A 22,001-nucleotide genomic window follows, 5' to 3' on the forward strand; every position below is an offset into this window, starting at 1 on the left:
TTGGGTGTTTCATTCAAACCTATATTTGCAGTTTCTCAAACGCTGATCCACAGACCACTTTCCTCTTACACGTGTGCACCACCGGGACAGCAGAGACGCCCGGCGCCCGAGCGAGGACAGCTCCTCCTCCGTCCACAGGTGCGTCCCTGCGCCCGCCCGCCCGGTGGCGACGCAATAAATACGCGGCTTGCGGCCGCCTGGGTCCAGCAGGCCCGCCACTACCTGTTGTAGGCCCGCTCGCGTTTGGACTTCTCCAGGGCCTTGTCCATGGTCTTCTCGCTCTCGCCCCGGCACTTGGGGCAGTACCACTTGCCCTTGGGCTTGTGGCTCAGCCCCACGCAGGAGAAGTGGAACCACTCGATGGGGCACTCGTCGTTGTCGCAGCCAATCATCTCCCCGTAGGAGACCTGGTTGCACAGACAGTACGTGGGCTCGTTCGGGTCGATGGGCAGGTCCGCGGGGGACGCCTCCCTCTCCGCTTTGGCCTTGGAGCGCTTCTTCTTCTTGGAGGCCTTGGCCTTCTTCTCCTTGGGCGTCCCCGAGGTGACGTCATCGTGGTCGTGATTATTCGCGGCGTTCTCCCGGTTCTCGTTGTTGCGCTGCCTCCGGGACCTCTTGTTGTTGGGCTTCTCCGCCTGGGCGATCGCCTCGTTTTTGGACTTGTCCTGGCCGGCTTTGCTGTGGCCTGTGGCGTCAGCGGCCTCCTGGTGGGCCTCCAGCAGCTCCACGTGGCTGTCCACCTGCCGGGCCCGGTTCTCCACTAGCTCCACCATCTGACTCACAAGCTGGATCTTCTCGTCGCCCAGCTCCTGGCTGCGGATCAGCGCCCGCTGGATGCAGTGCAGTGCTCTCCGCTTCTGGGCGCCGTCCGCCTCCCGCTTGAACCTCTCGTAGTGCTCATCCAGTTCCTTCAGGATCTCTGCCAAGGGGAAAACAAGCGTGAGACCCCCGCCAAACACAGTCTCCAACCCATAAAACCGTGGTTGTCACGGACCAAAATGATCAACGCAAGGCTTCCTAGTACGAAAAATCTGTAACACCTAGGCCTTTCTAACAGGCTTTTTACCCCCGTTACAAAAAGAAAAAAAAAGTCTCTGGAACTAAATACAAATGTTAAGACGGTTCCCATTTATCAAAGTGCACCCTAAAGCTTCCCAAGGGACTCTGTGTGCACTCAGAGGACGGGTAACCAAAACTCCCTGGACAAGCGGCCATGTGGAGAGTTCAAGTTTAGGCGAGGTATTGAGGCCCAAGCTTTTATTTTCTATAAAATTAAAGATTATGTCCTATATTTCCATTGTTTTTATCCAAGCATTTTGGGAACATTTTAAAGGCTGTTATTCTCTTTATTTTAGCGCACCAACATCTAGAAGCTACTATTAAATTAGAGAGATTATATAAATACTACTCAGCGGCCCATGGCCTCAGTTTACTCGCCACATCATTGCATCACAGCATGCACTGGAGTATCTCTGTTATACCCTGTTACTGAAAACAAGAAAGGTCTGTAAGGAGGAGCCAGACAAGGGCAGCCCTGCTTGGACACAAAGGTAACAGATTTCACTTTTCCCTTTACTGGTTACAGCAATAACATTTGTATCTATAAAAGACAATAGATTTTAAAACAAACAAAACTCCCTCCTACTAAATGTTAACCTATTTGGACAGGTTAGAAAACAGTATACCTGCTTTTACAATGTAATTTGGCAAGTGGAACTAGGCAATTTCTCAAGAAATAAAAGCTGTTAGATAAATCTGACTGAAACAAGGAAAGTAAATATTCTTGCCAAAACTCTACTTAAATACACAGAAATTCCCAGACTTATTTTCCCTAAACAGTAATCATTAAACAGTATCAGATTTTACTCCTGAAAACCCTTTGCAGTCTCTTAAGATAAGGCAATTCAACTCTCCAGCTAGGAAGTTGGGGCGGATGTGGGTAGAGGGTGTATAAAATGTGACATGACCACTTCCAGATGTTATCTCCAATTAGTTATAAAGCACATACCTAACACCAGGGTAAACTATGAACTTAGGCCGACACGACTTAAGCACAGGTTATTTTCCAGGCTATATTCTTCAGACTGCCTTCTCCTAGAAACGAGGAATGCCGGAGTCTCAGGGGCTCTTGGAGTAAGTAATCCTGAACACAAGCAGCTCTGTTCAACTTATCCAAGTTCTATCTCATAGGTGTTAAAATATTAGTTTCTGCCATTTATTTTTAAGTGACTACACTACAAAACTGTATCACTTGGTTTAATCAGTAACCCAAATTTCTGAAGACAATGTTAGCATTTCATTGGAAAGACACCAATTCCATCATATCACTAATTTGAAAGTTAATAGCATACAGCTTCTTTCACATCACAAGCAAGCTCAGAGCCCTATAAAGCCTTACTGTGGGAAAGAAACAAACATCCCATCAGAAAATCACCAAGAAATAATTGTTACCTACACAACAGCATACGTTTCTTCAGTGCCCCAAGCAAAGCACTCTTATCAACAAAGCCACTGAAGTACAAATATCTGTAAATAAGAACCCTGCTGCTAACTAGGGAGGCATCCTGGTCTCTGTAGCTCCATCAGCTCCAACTGCTGCTAACCCTTTTTTCTAAAAAGGCTCCACACACCAGCACCCTGTGAAAGTAATCTTAAAGATTACTGGAGATTGCAGCAAAGTTTAATCTCATCTGTCCGATAATTAGAAATGTATTTTAATTTTACATAGGGATGGCACCAAAGTTCTATTAGGAAGCCCTCTTCCTTGGGGGTGCATCAGCATTTAAAAAATAAATAACATTTTAAGAATAACTGGAAAAAAAAATAAAAATAACTGGAAAATATTTCAAATTGAAAATAACCTCAAATATCACTGGCAAACGAATTACAACCCATCCTTATGAATTAATGTCCCATTGAAAATAAGCAAATACTGTTAATCAAAGCTTGACTTGCAACCGATAAGTTAAGAATGGAGCCTTAATTTCTAGACTAGACTGCGCTGCAAATCTCGGCGTTTATAGTAAATCCCAACCGAATGAGTTATGACCACTATATGCCGGGTGACGAGGCTCCCTCGGGGCCCCGCCGGGGTGTCGGTGGGGCTGGTCCTCTCCCGTGGAGCCGGACACGCGCAAAGCGGCTGTCACCCCGGCTCTGAGACGGTAAACAGGGAGTCTTCAATCTCCGTCTCCGAGCGCAGCGCACACCACCCGCGTTCCGCGCCCGGGGTACCCACCCACCCAGCAGGCCCGGGTCACTCACGGCGCCGCCGCTCCCGCGGGCCCCAAGGGCCCGGCGGGAGGCCCGACTGCACCCTCGCCAGGCCCGCAGGCACGGACACTGGTCTCTCCCTGACCCCCGGGTGCCGCCATTGCTCCGCGGCGGAAGTGACCCACTCCCGTCCTGGGGGGGCGGGGCCAAGCTGGACCCCCACCAGTGGAGAGGCGGCCAGCGGGCGGCGCGCCCCGCCCCTGGAGCCACTGCCTATAGGGATCGCCGGGTCGGAGGGCGGGAGCCAAACGGATGACCAATCACGACGCAGGAAGGGAGGACACAGCCCGCCCCAGCCGTAGCAATGGCCAATGTGAGGCCGGAGGCCGGGCGACCCGAAGACATTCGAATCGACTCGACCTCCTCCCTCCTGCCCGCCCCTCTACGCAAGGGAAAAAGAAGGCGGCGGAAACAGACCCATGCCACTCACAGTGCAAGGCCCGCCCCCATCTGGCCCAGGAACCAATGGCTCAGCGACGGACTGATAAGGACATTCCATGGGAGATACCGAGTCCAATCACAGGAGGCCGAGGCGGAACGATCGCAATATGCTAATCGGGCGCCTATATAAGTCGCCTCGAAGCCGAGCCTTGGGCAGAGCGCGCAGGGGCGCCTTGCCGAACGGGCCATCGGCTCGTGGTGGGGCTCTTCCTGGCTATCCACCTCCCCCCGCTCTTCCGTTTCCCTGCTGCGCAGCCCTGTAAACATTAGTAAACTCCGAGGGACTGTCCACGGCACAGACACAGCCCCCAGCGCCGTGCCTGACCGGGCAGCAAAGTTTCCCCAGCGGCCGACAATTCCCCGCGGACCCGACCCCTGCGTCTCTCGGGCAGTCTGGGCGGCGGGGGCTGCAGAGGACGATGCACAGATCCCCTCCCCTGCCAGGTCCCTCTCCAAACCGAAGGTACCTGCCTGCGCCCCCTGAGCGCAGCACGGATGGGCGACTTCCTCGCCCCATCCTCCCTCCCCTCCCTTCCCACGGCACACACGGAATAAAGCCCTGGCCCTCCGCAGGCTACACCCGGCCGCGGCGCCCCTCACTCGGTGTCCGGCGCCGTGCGAGGGCCGGGGGCTGGGTGGGGGCGACTGGGGCCGCACCACGCGGAGTACGGACCCCGGACTTTACGTAACACTCAGATTCGGGACTGGGTGGAGGTGGTTCCGGGGACCCCTCGCCCTCTGCGCCCTCCCGGCAGCCCTGCGCGCAGCCCCGTCCCCGCGCCCCTCAGCCTGACGACCGCGGCACAGCCCTCCCCAGGCGCCGTGGCCTGCGCCCCCTGCGCCCCCTCCCCCGCAGCACCCCGCCTCGTCACTTCACTACAAAGAGCGCTTTGCTCGCGCAGCCTGGCATCGAGACCTCTCTCGTTCCTCCTTCCTCCTCCGTGCCCGGGCTTCGCGCACAAGGACCTTGGGAAATCAAAGACGCCCCAGACCTTTTGTTTCTGCCGGCAAGGGCCCCGCCGCGGGCTCGCGGCTCTCCAAGAGGGGAAGCAGGACGGCCCGGCCCCGCGGCGCGCCGCCACCGGCGGGGATGGAGCAGCCGCCCCCGCCCATCCATCCCGCCGTACCTTGGTATTTCGCGTCGATCTCCCGCATCAGAGAGACGTTTCTCTGCAGATCAAAAGGCAGAGACTCGATGGAGTCCAGGTAGTCCTCCACGTAGTTCACCAGGTGGATCTGCTCCCCGTTGGCAGGGCTCAACATGGTTCACCGCGGTCCCCGGCGACTCCGCGCGGCTTTCCGCTTCCTCCGGCCCCCGCCCCCTCGGAGCCCGGCGCTGCAAAATGCAAGGCTCCCGCCTGCCGGCGCGCCCCCCCCCCCGACTCCAGCCGGCCCCGCGCCGCTACATCTGCGAGCCGCGCCGCCTGGGCCCGGGGACCGGCTCCTGGCGGGCCGGGCCGGCGCTCGGCGGCCTCGGGCGCGGGGCGGGCACGGGCGGGCGTGCGGGCGCGCACCCCGGCGCCGGGGCCGGGGCCGGGGCCGAGCGAGCGCGGGAAGGGGCGCGCGCCGCCCGCCGCGCCGCACTTGTCCAACGTGGAAAACCCAAATACCAGTTTCAAACACTTGGGAAACATTCGGCCCCCCGGCACCGCGCATGCGCCCCGGCGCCACCGCCCCCTCCCCCGGGGGCCCCGCCCCCGCCGCACGCACGCCCCTCGCCAGCCCCGCCGCCCGGGGGTGGGGCTCTGTCTGTCACTCCGGCCCGGGCGGGGGTCTCGCGGGCAGAGGGCGGCGGGCGGGGAGCAAACTTTACTAGGAGTTTCGCACTTGCAGGCAGAGCGGCGTCGGGCGGCACCATACTCCCACTGGGGCGGGGGGGCCGCAGGGCGGCAGGAGGCCCCGCCCCAGACGGCCGGAGCCGAGCCCGCAGCAGCAGCCCCGCCGCCAGCCCCGCGGGCAACCTGTCTCCCGCCGCCAGCCCCTCGCACTCCCCTAGCCCGCTCTGTAGCGGGGAAATATATAAGTACGCCTCGGAACAGACTGGCAACCTCGGGAGCCAATCGACTTGCCGCGCACAGTTGGATGGTCCAATCAGGACGAGGAGGGGTGGGTGAGCTCGGGTACCGCCCCCTCCGCCGGGGTCTCACTACTGGAAACCCGCGTCCTCTCGGGGCGGGCGGGGCCCGGTCGGGCGGAAGTGGGCGCGCGTGCGCACTAGGGCGGCCACGGCGGCCGCCGGCCCGCGCGGGAGACCTACCATCTGGCGGTCGGACCACCACTCCCAGCGGCCCCGGCGGCTCGCGCGCTTGCGCGGTCCAACACCGCCCGCCCTTATTGTGTCGCCGGCTGGAGGCTGGAGCCAAGCGGCTTGGAGACAAAGAGGCTCGAGAAGGGAACCCACGCCGAGCCCCCGGAGAGGCCGGACGGCCCTTCTTCTCGCCCGTGTCCTGGATGCCGCTCTTGATGTCCGCGCCCCCACTTCGAAATACCACCCACAGCGGGGCGGGGCCGGCTTTCAGTCAGGGGTCCCGGGGGGGTTTCTCTCTCAGTCTCGGGCCCTCCCCTCCCTCCATCTCTCTCTCCTCCTGGTGCTAAACTCAAGTTGGGCTTTAAGTGAGCCCCGTTGCCTAGACGACGAGCCCGCGCGCGGGCCCGCCCCTTCCGGTCGAGGCCCCGCCCCGTGGGCGTGGCCACGCCGAGGCTTTGTCCGCTAGCCCGGGGCCTGCGCCCGAGCCGCCGCTGCAGGCAGGCGAGCTGGGAGGCGTTCTCTCCGCCCGGTGTGTCCTCTCCCTGGGCGCAGACGTCCTGTAGTCGTCTTTAACCCTGCCCGGTAGCTCGGCCCCAGCCTACGAGCGTCCCATACCAGCTCTGCGTCCCCTCTTCGGCCGGTGGATGCGGGGTGGAGGGTCGGCCTCCTTCCCGGGTGCCCCGCTGCTCCCCGCGTTCCCGCCCCTCGACCCGGGAGCGAGGCTCTGGTGGAGCCCCTAGAGTCCGCAGAAGCAGCGTTGTGACAGCCAAGACCGCTCGGAAGTTTTCGGTCCCTCTCTGTAACCAGTAGAATTGCAGCCCAGCCCGGTGTTTTTAAAATGGGCGATTGTCCGCAGCGCGGCTCGCGCTGGCCAGGTGATGGTCTCGTAAACAGCGCGAGACCGCGTTGAGTTGTTTTTGTCTTTCGAAACGAGTTTTCACGTGGGATCGTTGCTGCGCTGATCAACGCCGAATAGTACTTAACACTTTGAAATGAGTTTCTTCTTTACGCTCAGCCCCCTTAACCCACCCCCACATCAGGAGAACGTTCACTTCGAAAATTTGGGGAAACGGTTGTTATTTCACTTAGAGATTCACACTTTTCCAGTTTTGGCTCAGTTTAAAGCAGACGCTGAGTTTAAACTTCATTTATGGGCCACTAGCCTGCACAAGACTTTAGTACTCTGACGCTATGTGGAAACGAAGATATTATGTGGACTAGTGAACGCTGACTAAGAAAAAAGATAAAAGTAACTTTAAAGTACATGATCAAGAAAGAGGTAGGTACTTTTAATCCAGGCATTTATTGCCTTTAACTGAGAAGTGTTCATCTGGATTTAAGGATAAAGGTGAGAAAGTACTCCTTTCAGTGATAATCAAGCTGGACTGTTTTGTTTTGGTTTTGTTTTTTAAATCACGATGTCATCTCAGTAGCGATCCCTCATTTTTGCATGGACTTGACAAACACGTGAGACAAAAAAAAATTGTTTCATTCAACAAAAAAATATTTAATGAGCGCCTACCATATGCTTCCCCCTCTTGTGGCTCAGCAGGTAAAGAATCTGCCTGCAATGCGGGAGACCTAGGTTCGATCCCTGGGTTGGGAAGATCCTCTGGAGAAGGGAAAGGCTACCCACTCCAGTATTCTGGCCTGGAGAATTCCATGGACTGTGTATCCATGGGGTCCCAAAGAGTGGGACATGACTGAGCGACTTTCACACTTCACCACTTGCTAGCTACTGTTCTGTGCACTAGGGAAGCAGTGGTGAATAATGTTTGTAAGACCTTTACTTTACCCCTTAGGCTAAAAAGCCAGAAAATATTTGATTAGTTTTACCAAGTTCTTAAAATGTATGCCAATGACTTCAACATTGAATGGACAAGGTTAGAAGACCAATAGCTAGAGCATAACTGTAATCACCCATTTAAAAATGCCACTAAAGAAAAGATCTTAATTTTGAGGATACATTGAAGAATTTGGGTAGTTTCAATTGTTCTTTGGAGTGTGTTTCAAAAATTGATATTAAAGTTTTTTTTAAGGTTATAGTTCTAGTTTCACTGAAGATGTTCAAACTTAATGGAAGAAAAAGAGATGAACTATAATTCTTTCTGTTTTGAGCTGCTTAAATATAAATCCTAACATGTTCATCTCAAACCTGAAGTGCCCTAAATAATATGTGCTACCTCATCTACTATACTTTGGATTTACAGATTTTGCTTTGAAGCAAAATTAATGCTGAGAACTACACTTTTTTGTTGTCATTAAGGGCTACGAAATGGCATTCATGACATTTTGGATGGTTCTGACGTAGACTGGGAGGAGTCAAATTAACTGGAATCTCTCTCTCTCTCTGGGTATGTATGCTACTATATCTTCCTGGTCACTTTAATATTGAACTTGCAAGAGGAGTCATGCTTTTAACCATCAGTGAATAATGTGTTTGTTTTCCCCTGTTTGACGATTCCCAGAAGACTTAAGGTAGCACTGCGGTCCGCCAAGGGCTGAGCACCTTACAGGACCAGTTTTCAGAGGACAGAATATACCTCTTAGTTTAAAAAATCAGGTTTCCCATGGCCAATTAAAACATGCCAGCTGTCCAGGTTCATGCGCAGGGTTCCATCTTCAGTCTCACTAAATTTGTTTTTAAAACTTCTAGCTTTCCCCTCAAATTCTTCATGTTCTTACAGATTGCAGTCAAGCCTTTTGTCGTTTTCTTATTTTTCTGGCATATCTAATATCTGTCGGAGCTTTCTCTATCAGATGTTTTACTGCTCAGATTTTCTCCCACCTGCAACAGGTGAATCTCCTCAGAGATTACCCTTTTCTGAATTTGGTGGTGGTGGCTCAGAGGGTAAAGCCTCTGCTTGCGATGCGGGAGACCCGGGTTCAATCCCTGGGTAGGGAAGATCCCCTGGAGAAGGAAATGGCACCCCACTCCAGTACTCTTGCCTGGAGAATCCCATGGATGGAGGAGCCTGGCGGGCTACAGTCCATGGGGTCGCAGAGAGTCGGACACGATGAAAGAGGTGGCTTAGTGCGTCAAGAATCTGCCTGCCAAGCAGGAGACGTGGGTTCAATCCCTGGGTTGGGAAGATCCCCTAGAGATGCAAATGGCAAACCACTCCAGTATTCTTGCCTAGAGAGTCCCACGGACAGAGGAGCCTGCTGGGCTACAGTCTGTGGGGTGGCAGAAGAGTTGGACAGGACTGAGCAACTAAACAACTACAGAGTTGAAAATAATTTACATCTGAAGTACTCAAGGAACATACTGCTATATTCAAAATGGATAACCAACAAGGACCTGTTGTACAGCACGTGGAATTCTCAGTGTTGTGACGGCCTGGATTGCGGGGCGGGGTAGGGGGGGGTTGGGGGAGGATGGATACATATACATGTATGGCTGAATCCCTTCGCTGTTCCCCTCAAACTACCATTACATTGTTAATCGGCTATACCCCTACGCAAAATAAAAAGTTTAAAGTTTGAAAAAAGATAAAACCCAAAAATAATTAGGGAGAGAGACACACACCTTGTACTAGAAAGGAGAGAGAATTACAAAAGAGCAACAAGGCAAGCATGCAGGCAGTGGGGAGGGGGTTAATGCTGAAGCAGGGCTCTGAGAGGTGGGGGAAAGGGGCTTGGCTTCGATGGGAGGTCTCCTAATTGTGAATGACAAGCTCTAACACTTCAGCTGTCCTGTCTTCGGACACAGTTCCCGTGGAACTGCAGAGCTGGACTCCAGAGGCCTTGGGGAAAGTTTAAGTGCTGTTGGAAGGTACTTTGTCTCTACTGGAGCACTTGCCTCGTTATAGAACGACCAAAACAAACCCCCCAAAGAACTGAGAAACAACGTGCTGTTTTGAGGACTGCAAAAGCAAAGGGGATTTCTTTGTTTTTTTGAGACGCTGTTTTGAAAGATATCAATAAGGACACGTTTGTCGAGATAATTTGAAAGTTAACTTCAAGAGACTCCGCCTTTAAACAGTCTCGTTGAAACCGAAATTCAGAATGCTTTTGTTCTCAAGAGACCAGATGACAGAACTTACAACCGTAAAATGAATCCCAGGCGGTCATTTCCTACTACGCGTACTCGATGAATGGGTGGTGTCCGAGCTTTGCTGTTTCATCCGGGGACAGGGTGTACCGTGTTGGGGTGCAGACGTGCTCAGTGTGTGCATGAGCCGTGTTGGGGTGCAGACGTGCCCCTGGAGCAGGCGCAGAGCCGTCAGCGGCTGCCCGCCCCATGGCACTGGGTCCTGCGGCGCGCGGGCCCGGCCCGGGGTTGCACCGAGTCAGCTCAGTCCAGCGCCGCCCGGGACGAGAAGGTCGGAGCTCTGCCCACCGCCCCGGGGCGGGGCCGCCACCCATGCCTGCCGCTCCCCTCCCCTCCCTCACCGAGGCGCGGCCCCGCCCCCCGCGCCGCGGCGAACTCTGGCCGGCCTCTTCCGGGTGGGCGGGGCGACCGGGCCTTCCGGTGGGCGGGGCCTGGAGGCCCCTCCCCCGGCGTGGGCGTGGCCTGCGGGCCTTGCGCGCCGGCCATGCTGGGGACGCGCCGGGCCTGCGCGGGCGCTTGGCTGCTCCGGGCCGCGCGGGGCCCGAAGCAGGGCCGCTCGGCATCGGGGGCGCGCGGGCAGGGCTGGCTGCAGCCCACGGGCTACGACACGGGCGTCAAGGTGTACAACAGCCTCACCCGGAGGAAGGACCCGTTGATTGTGAGCCGCGCGGACGCCGCCTCCTGGTAGCCCGCCGGGACTCGGGGAGCGGGGGTGCGGCGGGGCGGGAGGGGCTGCACCCAGCCTTTCCGGAGGCGGGCGCCCTGCGTGGGGCGCGGGCTTGCGTCCTCAGGTGCAGGCGTCTAATGAATGATGAAGTACTCCGGCGGCACCTGTAAAGACCCTCGGGTAGTTCCAGCGTTTCACGGATTTGGCGCTGAATTTAGTGATCCGAGGGTCATACAGCCCCGGGTACGCATCCCCCAAAGCGGTTACTTTTCTTTTTTACAAAGAGACATGATTCTATGCTGATTATGACTGAGAACGTGGCGTCCTGTCTTGCAAGTTTGTTTCACATGGTGGGTCTTACCTCTGTCCCCAGGTATAGCTGCGGACCAACTGTCTACGCTCACGCACACCTGGGTCATGCTTGGTGAGTGTCCTGACGCTGGATTTTCACCCTTTAAGGGACCGTTTATTTTGGAAAGAAAGCCTTTTGCAGGGTTTTTTTTTTTTTTTTTTTCCCCTATCCCTCAAGTGACAACTTAAGAATCCTGAGTAGTTAGTGTATTCCAAGCATTGTGGGAAGCATACATATTACATCCTCACTTGGCCCCCATAGCAGTGCTAAGCACTTGGTCCCATTTCAGGTGAGAAGCCTCAGGGACACAGTGAGAGCAAGGGAAAGGACCGTTTTGCAATCAGATGCTTCTTGTTGTGTTTAGTGAGAGGAGGCCATTCAGAGGACCCTTGAGTCAGCTGGTCAGGAGTTTCCGCGCCCCCCTCCCCCTGCCCCTATTTACTTCCCAACTTTGGACAAGTCACTTTATTACTGAGTCCTGGTTTCTTCGTCTTTCGGATAGGGATAATAATATTCTTTGGAATCTTGACAGTTTAATGAAATAAAGCCCACAAAGTGCTGCTTAGCCCTGTCCCTGAGGTGGGAAGGCTGCCGAAGGCCCTCCTGTTCTCCAGGATAGGTGACCCGTGGGAGGGCACCCGGTAGGAAGCGTGGCGGGTGAGCTGGAGCCTGAGCCGTCTGACCACCCCACGCGCGCTTGCTCTGTCTTCTAAATCTGTCTCCTAGGCTTGTCCAAATTGCTGCTTTTCCTAATATTTTGTCTGTTCTCTTGTACATCTCTTAAATTTATCTTTCAGATCTAGATTAAAAGTTACCTTTATTTAGTATGTATTTTAGAAATTACGCATCACCCAGCAAGACCTGAATTTTTTGTGTGTATTATAACAAAATAAATTGACTAGTAGTCTTTTTTTTCCCCTCTTCTTTTTGGGCTAACTTACTATTAATTTGTTGTTGCTCAGTTGTGCCCAGCTCTTTGTGACCCCATGGACTGCAGCATGCCAGGCTTCTCTGTCCTTCACCGTCTACCAGAGCTTGCTCAAACTCATGTCTGTCGAGTCGTGATGCCATCCAACCATCTTATCCTCTGTCACCCTGTTCTCCTCCCTGCTCCATTTTTCTCAGCATCAGGGTCTTTTCCAGTGAGTCAGCTCTTTGCATCAGGTGGCCAAAGTACTATTAGTTATAAAAAGCATATTTTGATCTCTTTTTTGAAGTATTAAATATGTTGGGCAAATACCGGAAACAATAGAGGTTACTGTTTGTCCTACCCTGGAAAAGCTCTCCACAAAGGCAAAAGAGAAAACATTTTTATCATTGAAGGAGAATGAAAGGAGTATGGGGTGCGCAGCTGAAAGGATCACAAATAGCAGGAACTGGCGAGGCTTCGTGTGAGCTGGGTGGGCCCAGCTCTCTGGTTCAGGCAGGTCTACAGCCCAGAGTCCCACAGGTTAGGCCCCTCCTGTTGAGTGGTGAAAGTGACCTTGGTAACTTCATTTCAAAGAGAAGGCTTCTGGGTCCTTCATGAGTTGTGAGACTGAGTAAGGCTTACTTGGCCGTTGGAAACATTTAGATACATTTTGAAAGGACTAAGGAAGAAGTTCTGAAAGGAAGGGGGAGCGAGGCAGCCTCGCCCTTAGTTTTCCCCAGGACCATCAGTTGCAATCTGTGCTTGTCCTTAACGATGTGGACAAGCGTGCCGACCTGCACTGTGCGGCCCAGCCGATGCTCACGGCCCCCAGACCGAGAGAGCGCTCCCAGCACCCCGGAAGCCTGTCCGACTCCCTGGCCAGGGTGACCGCTCTGGGCACCCACCACTCGGAAAGAGTCATCAAGTGGGGGTGTCCCTTGTGAGGCAGAAACCTAAGACATTGGAAGAGGTTGTAGCCTCGGGCTGGGATGGTCAGGCACAGTCCACTGCTCTTGAGGTCAAAAGCTGGAAGCCCAAGACCGCCTCGTCTGTGGGTCTGTCCCTGCTCACTATGCAGCTTCCTGCCTCCACGCCTTCCTCCCCACCTGCTTCTGCTTTAAAGAGACAGACGCTTAACTGGACAGCACTCTGCCGGGCACTGTTCTAAACGCTCCGCAAACCCCAGCCAGTGCAGTTCTCTCACCACGCCAGCTGCTGGTGCTGTTACCTCCCACGCGTAACCCAGGAAGGGTCCCGGGTGGACAGTGCTGAGCCAGGCCGGCTGCAGAGGCCAGGTTCCCACGGGTGCAGCAGCTGCAGCCTGGTGAGTGGACCTACCCCTGGGCTCCCAAGGTGCCCACAGGGCGGGTGAGACCCGGGGAGCAGCCACCCTCGGGTATCGGGCCCCCCAGCACCCGCCCCTCCCCACCAGCTCCTTCAGCCACACATTTGATTGGACTTTTTCTTTCTGTCTGTTTTAAGTTCTTGTTAACTTCATCCTTAAAATCTCATTTCTTGTAGCATTTCCTGACCTGACAATGAGGGGCACTGGGATGATATTTATAATCAGAATTAGCTGAAATTCCTGCTGCGCAGGCACTGAGATTATGTACCGCAGCCTGTGAGATAGTAGGCTTTTGTCCAGTTTGTGAACTGGCAGTCTGAGGCTTCGAAGGGATGCTTAACCTCTTAGTTTCTTGGGAAGGAGTTTCAGAGATGGCTTGGCCCTAGAATTTGGCGTCAGCTGTGTCTGGGGTGGGTGGGTGCGGGAACACAAGGAATACAATGAGGAGGAGCTTTGTTTTCAAAGGAAAATGATGTTATGAACCCAAGTTCAGAGAGGCCACGTGTATAACAGAGACGAGCATGAGACTGACGAGCATGAGACCCGGAGAGTTAAGGTTGCTCTTATGGGGACTCTGGTTTCTTGAGATTTTAAGTAGATATTGGATTTTAATCCAAGATTAGTCCTGAATATTCGTTGGAAGGACTGATGCTGAAACTCCAATGCTTCGGCCACCTGAGGCGAAGAATTGTCTCACTGGAAAAGACCCTGATGCTGGGAAAGATTGAAGGCAGGAGGAGAAGGGGACGACAGAGGATGAGATGGTTGGATGGCATCACCGACTCAATGGACATGAGTTTGAGTAAGCTCCGGGAGTTGGTGATGGACAGGGAGGCCTGGTGTGCTACAGTCCATGGGGTTGCAAAGAGTCGGACACAGCTGAGCGACTGACCTGAGCTGGATTTTAAACCCTTGCTTTCTCAAGTCTGCGTTGCCCCCGTGCAGCCTGCCCGTAAGCTGGAGTTCCCACTTTCCACAGCCACTTGCACACTTCCTGGGAGTGACCTTTCCAGCTCTGATGGGGTCATATCTGTCTTGACTTATTATCTGCCTCTGTCTCTCGTCACGGTCAAACCTTAGTTATCCTAGAGCATGAACACAGGCGGTAAAAGCACGCAGCATCTTGGCCGAATCCTGACTTTGTGTCACGAGTGAATCTTTACACAGTGGAGCAGGTGTAAACTCACCCAGACAACAGCTCAAAGTTAAAGGTGCTCGTGTTGGGTCCTGAAATTGAGGCAGCGCCTTAGTTTTCTCACGCGGACCCAAGAGGGCCGGGGAAAGGCTTTTCCTTTTGCAGCTGCCCTTGAACGTCCTTGATCACACAGTTGTGCGGCCTCGGGGTAAAGGGAGCACACTCTTTTGAAGATCACAGTGGTGGCTTTCAGGATGAAAGGGGCCGTAATGTTCTTCCTTTCAGCTCCTACGTCAGATTTGATATAATTCGGAGGATCCTCAGCAGGGTGTTCGGGTGCAGCGTCGTCATGGTGATGGGAATCACGGACGTGGACGATAAGATAATCAGACGCGCCAATGAGGTGAGCGAGGGTCACGCGGAGCGGGGCTTTGACCGGTGAGTGGGCCGACCCCCACCTGACAGTTGTCTGCGCCTTGCGAGACTTTTCTCGCCTGCTTTCCACACGTGACCACGTGAGGCTGTTCAGAGAGGTCTCCTCACCCTGCTGAGAAGTGTGGTCGACTCTGCCCTTACTGAATCCTCCCATCCCGAGGACACCTCCCGGGCTGAGTCCAGGCCCTCCCTGCCCCGTCGGCCTGCAGGATGTACCTCCTTCCCTGTTACAGGGGAACTCAGAGGCTGGCTTAGGAATTTCGCTCCTGTGAGGTTTGATTTTCTTACTTGTTATATAAACAGGACACTCCTCTTATATCTCATGTGGCATTTAGAGGACCTTTTGGGGGGGATTTCTGGCATAGGGTTTAAATAAAGTATTTTGTTACTTTTTTTTTTACTTAATTTTTTATTTCGTTTTTTTTTTTTGGCCGTATCACAAGGCTTGTGGGATTTTAGTTCTCCGACCAGGGATTGAGCCTGTGTCCTTAGCTGTGAGAACATAGGATTTTGTCCACTGCTAACCAAGGCATTTCCTGTAGTTGTACTTTTAAAAGTCTACTTTCAAAGGTTCACCTCCTCTGTGTTTTATAATCAGCAACCCCGTATAACAATTTATATGTGACTATATGTAACAGTTGGGGCTTCCCAGGTGGCACCAGTGGTAAAGAACTCGCTTGCCAATGCAGGAGACACAAGAGATGCGGGTTTGATCCCTGGGTTGGGAAGGTCGTCTGGAGGAGGGCGTGCCTGGAGAATTCCATGGACAGAGGAACCTGCAGTCCATAGGGTTTTAAAGAGATACAACTGAAGCGACTTTAACATGCATGTACATACATAACATTTATCTCTAAAGATATATAAAAATTTGTTAAATTATCTAGTTTATAGAAAAACATGCTGAGGGCTTTACATCCTATAACTTTAAAAGTGTCTGAATGCATATATAGTTTTCTGGAAAGCCAGTTTATTCTTTACACTGTTTTGTAACCTGCTTTTCCCACTTACTGTATTTTGAGAGTTTTCTCGTGTTCTTAAGCACTCGTCAACATTTTAAAAGGCAGCATTCCATCACAGGGACATATCTGAACTTGCTGTCCTGATTTTTGGACTCTTGCATTCCTCCCGTGTTCTGTCATTTTCTCTCAGATTTATTTTCTAGGAAGCCTGTCTTCCTGTTTCCCACTGACTGCCTTCATTCAGCGTTCGGGGGAGTGTGTCGGGGGGTACTCAGCGATCCCCCTGGTCTCCCCGGCGCTGACTCTCCACGTTGTTCTGTCTGATCTCCAGATCCGCGACTTGTGCCTGGTGTCCCCTAGGGTCAGGTGTCCGCCCTGGCCACCATGTAAGCCCAGCGTGAGGTCACATGATGCTGGCGTGGCTGTGGGCGCCGTGAGTGGGGAGCTGAGGGGGCGTGGGAGGTGGCAGCGGGAAGCAGGTGGGCTGCCCCGGCTGCTGGAGCGGGCTGGCCTCCCACCACCCGCCCGGGCCCTGTGCTGTCTCCCTGGGGTCGCCCGGGGCCATCTGTGCTGAGGTTGTGCTCAGACACTCACTGGGCCGGCGGTTCTGGGGTCCAGAGGAGCCTTTGAGCGAATCCGATGCAGGAAGCAGTGGCCTCTCGTCCACGGTCAGGACAGACGGGGGCAAGGGGCAGGCCTACCAGTCCCTCTGGAGGCTGCCGGGGTCTGGGTGGGGCCGAGCAGGACCCCGGGCCCCGATGGGGAGGTCAGCCCTGCGCTGTGCTGAGCAGGACATGGGCTGGAGCCGGGCCTGGCTGGCTGGGGAGAGCAGGGAGAGGTGGGGGACTCTGATGCAGCAGGTGGATGAGTGTTGGTATGTGGGGGTAACCCCTGGCAGAGAGGACGTCAGGCTGGTTGAGGAGGAGGGTGCCTGGGTCGTCTGTCCAGCGGGACCTGAGGCCGTCCAGGTATGTCCCTGTGCTGGCTGAGTTGGGGTCAGCTGTGACTCTTCAGAGCCGGAGGTGGGTTCTCCACCTGTCATGAGGCTCAGCTGGTGGGGGCCGACGGTTGGGGAAAAAGGTTGGCAGAATTGGTTTAGAAATGATAAGTGTAGAGAGTGTTTTAATTTTTGACAGCTGAGCACGTCCATACTTGTTACATAGCAGGATGCTAATCTGGCATCACGCAGTCTTATTTGTTCTGAAGATAGACTCTGACTTCAGCATGTTAAACCACGGTCTGAAGCACATAGTTATGAAAACACTTATTTGTTTCTTAGTGTCCAACAAAAAGGCTGTTCTTTTTACCAGAGGCAAGGTTTTTTTTTTGACGATGGCCGTATCCTTCATGCCATCTGCTTCAGTGTGTGCTCTTAAAATAGTTTAAATTATATTTCAGTTCTCTGAATCACTTTCTTGACTTTAACTTTTGGCAGAGTTTTATTGTTTGTCAGGAATAAAAGCTGCAGGAGGATTTCTGGGGGAGGAATGAAAAGAAACAAGGTATATTCGCAGGGTTACATTTTGTGTTAAGAAAAATGATACTAAATGCCTCAGTGATTGAAGTGGAGTTACTGTCTTTGTGCCTTGGAACCCTGGCCTGCGTGCCCTTCTCTCTGGGAGGAAGGTTGGACAGGCGTTTAAGGTCCCCTGCCTGCCTGGGATAGCGCCCAGCCCAGGGGATCATTGTTGTTGCTCAGTCGCTCAGTCATGTCCGACTGTTTGTGACCCCATGGACCGCAGCATGCCAGGCCTCCCTGTCCATCACCAACTCCCAGAGCTTGCTCAAACTCATGTCTATCGAGTTGGTGATGCCATCCAACCATCTCATCCTCTGTCGCCCCCTTCTCCTCCTGCCCTCAATCTTTCCCAGCATCAGGGTCTTTTCCAGTGAGTTGATTCTTCATATCAGGTGGCCAAAGTACTGGAGCTTCAGCATCAGTCCTTCCAGTGAATATTCAGGGTTGATTTCCTTCAGGATGGACTGGTTGGATCTCCTTGCAGTCCTCAGGACTCTCAAGAGTCTCCTCCCTCCAGGCGGGCCTGGGCTCTCAGGGCCAGTGCCGTGTCAGCAGCGCCCCCGCGGGTGGTCCTGTGGAGAGAGCAGCGTGAGCCCCTCTTGGGGGGACCAGGGGCCTGGAGGTTCCGTGTCCAGTTGCTTCAGTTTGGGGGTCTGATTCCCTGTCCCCCATGCCAGCAGCAGCTTGTGTCCACTTCTGGCCCACAGTCACCTGTGACGGTCCCTACGGTCCCGCCGAGGGGGCGGGAGGAGCCGCGAGTGAGGACCCCACGTGTCCTGTCACCAGAGCCGGGCCGCCTGCATCTGGGGTTCCCAGGGGTGAGCAGAGCAAGTCCGTAAGAGGAGAGGCCGGAGGAGGAGGGCCTACCGGGTGCTAATGGCTCAGGAGCTGCAGAAAGTTGCTTGGTTTTCTTGACTCTTTCCCCTTTTGCACAGCTCTGTAGACGCCGGCCAGACCCGGGGGAAGCTGTGTGTCTGCACATAAGGTCCAGGCCGACGCGCCCTCCACACCTGTGGCTCCCTGTGGCGATGCTGACCACCCCCCGCCCCCCCGCCCCGCCCCCGCCTGCCTTCCGTGTCTGGAGACCATGGAGATGAAACACCAGTTCACAGTTATACCAAGAGACAGGCGATGGGACATGCTAGAATGTCCAGGGACAGACACAGTAAATTGTGGAAATTTGTTTTTGGTTAAGATGGCATTTCACATCAGCGGGGAACAGAGGAATTACTCAGTAAGAAGTCAACAATTGGGTGACCACCTGAGGGAAGAAGTAAACCAAAGTTGGATATATGTCTCACAACCAGATTTGAAGCTGATCAGAGACTTCACATAAAGACATGGAAGCATGGATTATTAGAGTAAACCATGGGGCAGTTTTTTGTAGCCGCCTGTCCAGAAGGCTTTGCTAAGTTTGTTTCCAAACCCAGAAAAGGTTGAGAAATGTAAAAGATTGCTAAATACAAAAATGAAATTTTCTGCATGCCATAAAATAACCATGAAGTTGAAAGACGTTTGGAAACAGGTGAAATTCACATGGAGGATAAAAGGTCTATTTCTTTTCTTGAAGATACTTCCTCCATATCAATAAGACAAGACTTTAAGGACCTGCAGCTCTGTAGAGCCATGGTTAACTTCAGACGGTTTAATGCAGATGGTCCCTAACACTCGAGATGTTCGAGCTCCCTCAGAACAGGAGAGACTCAGGTTAGAGATGCAGTGAGGAGGTGCGTTTACGGTTAGCGCCACCGTGACCGTGGTCTGGCGGGCCCTCAGCAGCGCCTGAGCGAGGTGCTGGCAGTGGCCACCCAGGATGTGCACGCGTGTCCTCGAGCAGGGCGTCACGCGTGGTCTGCCCCGTGTGTGTGTGTGTGAGCACGCGTGTCTTCGAGCAGGGCGTCACGCGTGGCTGCCCCGTGTGTGTGTGTGTGAGCACGCGTGTCCTCGAGCAGGGCGTCACGCGTGGTCTGCCCCGTGTGTGTGTGTGTGGGCACGCGTGTCTTCGAGCAGGGCGTCACGCGTGCCTGCCCCGTGTGTGTGTGTGTGGGCACGTGTGTCCTCGAGCAGGGCGTCACGCGTGGTCTGCCCCGTGTGTGTGTGTGTGGGCACGCGTGTCTTCGAGCAGGGCGTCACGCGTGGTCTGCCCCGTGTGTGTGTGTGTGTGAGCACGCGTGTCCTCGAGCAGGGTGTCACGCGTGGTCTGCCCCGTGTGTGTGTGTGTATGAGCACACTCACTCGTGTGTCACGTGTGGATCTGTGGCTCAGGCGGTGCCCCCGTGTGTGTGTGCACTCGTGTGCATCACGGCTCAGCTCGCTGCGTGCCTGGGGCCCGCACACAGTGTGGCTTTAGCCGAGGACTCCAGGTGCAGGCCGCGTGCCAGGTTTCGGGAGGAAGCACAGACAGAAGGTGTTTGCTTTCTGGGAGGGGCCGGGCGGGGGCACATTTCGCTCCCGACCCCAGGAGAGGAATACTGCTCAGGAAACTCATGAGGAAAACTAAGAAAACCAGGCAGCTCATCAGGCCATCTGCTGCTCTTTGGGTCCAGAACCGCGTGCCGTTGGAAACTTCCAAAGCGGCACAGTGACGCTGGGTTTTCGGTCTGTGGTTTGCTTGGCCTTTGCCCCTGGCGGGTGCTGGCAAACTGCTTTTTGCAGAGGCCCGCTCCGCCACCCGGGGCCACTCAGGAGGAGCCATTGGGCCTGGCAGCCCAATCTGGTGTCTTCTGTCCCCAGAGTCTTACCATGTACATGGGACCCCGGGGCCGTCGGGGGGGATTCAGTGGGCCTGTCTGCATGTTGCAAAGAGAGCTGAGAGAGGCGTGCGTTGTCTTGCCCACGACTGCCATGAAGAAGACACTGCTCACCGGGTTCATCTCCTCAGTAAACATCCCCGGGCCGCAGTTTCCAGGACAACTGTCGTTTTGGGGGGTTTTGTTTTGAGTTAATGGAGATTGTGGCATCGTTTATTATGTTTTCAGTCTAACCAGAAAGCAGGCCCAAGGCCCTCTGTGAGCAGGGCCCGTGGGGGCGGCCGTCCTCCGAGGCCCCGTCCTGACCCCTGCAGACGGAGCCCTGCCTCGTTATCTTGCAGATGCGCGTGTCGCCCGCGTCCCTGGCCCGTCTTTATGAAGAAGATTTCAAGCAGGACATGGCGGCCCTGAAGGTAGGTGGCTGGCGAGAAGGCCGAGCGATGGAGGCGGTCTGGCGGGGCCTCCGTCCGCGTGGGGCTGGGGAGACCGTGGGTCTGTGCCCTCCCGCAGGTCCTCCCACCCACCGCCTACCTGCGGGTGACCGAGCACGTGCCTCAGATCGTCGCCTTCATCGAGAGACTCATCGCCAATGGGCACGCTTACTGCACAGCAAAAGGTGAGCCCCCGTCCAGGCCACGGCCCCCGAGAAGGGCGGTGCAGACAGAAGGTGAGCCCCCATCCTCAAGGCTGAGAGGGAGGTGCAGGTGAGGGTTAGGGCCGGGTCGGAGCTAGGCAGGTACAGGCGAGAAGTCACAGGTGTGTCCAGGTGAAAAGTCTCGGCCAACCGCGGCCTCACGCTGACCGTGGTGTGCACCGGCCATCAGGAGCGTGGTCCAGTGCCCGTGGCCGCAGCCCTCCTGAACACGGCTCCTTCCCCGCCGCCGCCTCATGGGTCAGAGGGGCGGGGACCGCCCTGGTTCCGCAGGGCCCCCGGGAGCCCGTGTGCGGCTCAGGGAAGGCACCCCACGGGGATGCACGTGTGAGGAGCTGCCTGCGGTCTGAGCGGCAGGGTGCTCTCGTGTCTGGACTAGGAAGGGCGTCTCGGTTGGTGGGCGTGTAACATGGGGGCCAGAGCTGAACGCAGGCCGCCAGTGAACGCAGCGACCGTCCCTTTGTGTTTCCACCTCCACCGCTGGACGGCCGTGGCACGTCCGATCGCGTGCTTCCCTAGTACAGGGGCGTCGGTCGCGGTTTAGACGTGCAGGGAGGGCCGGCTGGGGCCAGAGGCTGCGTCCTGTGTTTAAGTTCTAACACCATAGCTGTGATGCGCATGTAGATGTGGGTGCTGATGGCTGAGAAGTGGCTTCACCGTTGCCTTTTCAAAACAGGCAACGTCTACTTTGACCTGCAGTCGCGAGGCGACAGGTACGGCAAGCTGGTTGGCGTGGCACCCGGGCCGGTTGGAGAGCCAGGTGGGTCCCCCTGCCTCCTGAGGGGCTTCCGGGGAGAAAGCCAGACCTTCCCGAGGCGGGTCGGGGGTGAGGACGTCACTGCCAGATGTCGGTCACGGCTGAGGTTTAAACGTAGGGGTTCTGGAACAGAGCCACGTGGAGGTCTCGGGGCTCCCCGCCTCTCATTCCTCCTGTCGTCTCTGCCCACACGCTTGTCTGTGTGTCTGTCTTAACGCTCTCGTCTGTCCTGAGGCTCTTGTGTTAAATCCCAGAGGGGGTCTATCGTGTAAACGCCGTGTGAATTTCCCCTCTAGCAGGTTCCCGTAAGCGTTTCAGCATCTGTCACCTTCCTGCTGTGTTTGAGTCTATTCCTATACCGTCTTCTGTTCCAGGGTTCTGTTAAGTCAAAGTCAGTTTTATAGAGAAACAATAGAAAGTATATAGAACTATGTTAACACTTTTAAAAGGATACCATGTAACAGAATCAAACACAAGCGATCAGAACCCCGGCAGAGCACGTGT

General features: G+C 54.9%; 3 protein-coding genes and 1 long non-coding RNA gene across 10 annotated transcripts in view; 2 read left to right on the forward strand and 2 right to left on the reverse strand.

Moving 5' to 3' along the window:
• On the reverse strand, positions 1-5,121 carry ING1 (inhibitor of growth family member 1). Its single transcript, XM_006049139.3, has 2 exons — positions 4,842-5,121; positions 1-919 (listed from the first exon to the last, which is right to left on the reverse strand). The coding sequence occupies exons 1-2, from the start codon at positions 4,975-4,977 to the stop codon at positions 219-221; spliced, it is 837 nt and encodes a 278-aa protein (XP_006049201.1). The 5' UTR covers positions 4,978-5,121; the 3' UTR covers positions 1-218.
• LOC123328931 (collagen alpha-1(I) chain) lies at positions 4,981-10,502 on the reverse strand. The gene is made up of 6 exons (XM_044926998.1): positions 10,358-10,502; positions 6,565-6,698; positions 5,972-6,067; positions 5,528-5,716; positions 5,104-5,336; positions 4,981-5,050 (listed from the first exon to the last, which is right to left on the reverse strand). Exons 1-6 carry the CDS (start codon positions 10,500-10,502, stop codon positions 4,981-4,983), a joined length of 867 nt encoding a protein of 288 aa, XP_044782933.1.
• The window catches only part of CARS2 (cysteinyl-tRNA synthetase 2, mitochondrial), an 18,879-nt gene continuing 7,356 nt past the window's right edge, over positions 10,479-22,001 (forward strand). Inside the window, exons 1-6 of one of the 7 annotated variants that reach the window (XM_025263081.2) lie at positions 10,479-10,700; positions 11,057-11,107; positions 14,711-14,828; positions 20,430-20,501; positions 20,599-20,704; positions 21,417-21,500. In XM_025263081.2, coding sequence (XP_025118866.2) covers positions 10,501-10,700; positions 11,057-11,107; positions 14,711-14,828; positions 20,430-20,501; positions 20,599-20,704; positions 21,417-21,500 — 631 coding nt within the window. In that variant the 5' untranslated portion in view covers positions 10,479-10,500. Of the gene's footprint in view, positions 10,701-10,787; positions 10,927-11,056; positions 11,108-14,710; positions 14,829-20,429; positions 20,502-20,598; positions 20,705-21,416; positions 21,501-22,001 lie in introns of those variants that run through there. The other 6 variants (XM_044927075.1, XM_044927076.1, XM_044927077.1 and 3 more) reach the window with 6 other exon arrangements.
• Positions 17,726-19,527, forward strand: LOC123328942. The gene is made up of 2 exons (XR_006543948.1): positions 17,726-18,156; positions 18,274-19,527. It is a non-coding gene; the product is annotated as an uncharacterized LOC123328942 (long non-coding RNA).

Source organism: Bubalus bubalis, chromosome 13 (genome assembly GCF_019923935.1).
Source record: "Bubalus bubalis isolate 160015118507 breed Murrah chromosome 13, NDDB_SH_1, whole genome shotgun sequence".
NCBI lineage: Eukaryota > Metazoa > Chordata > Mammalia > Artiodactyla > Bovidae > Bubalus > Bubalus bubalis.

Coding starts and splice junctions, on each gene's coding strand:
- ING1 (XM_006049139.3), bottom strand. CDS start 4,977: ATGTTGAGCCCTGCCAACGGGGAGCAGATCCACCTGGTGAACTACGTG. Junction 920..4,841: donor GATCGACGCGAAATACCAAG/GTACGGCGGGAT, acceptor TCCCCTTGGCAG/AGATCCTGAAGGAACTGGAT.
- LOC123328931 (XM_044926998.1), bottom strand. CDS start 10,502: ATGGCCGGCGCGCAAGGCCCGCAGGCCACGCCCACGCCGGGGGAGGGG. Junction 6,068..6,564: donor AGAGCTGGTATGGGACGCTC/GTAGGCTGGGGC, acceptor GCTTGGCTCCAG/CCTCCAGCCGGCGACACAAT. Junction 5,051..5,103: donor GATGTAGCGGCGCGGGGCCG/GCTGGAGTCGGG, acceptor TGCATTTTGCAG/CGCCGGGCTCCGAGGGGGCG.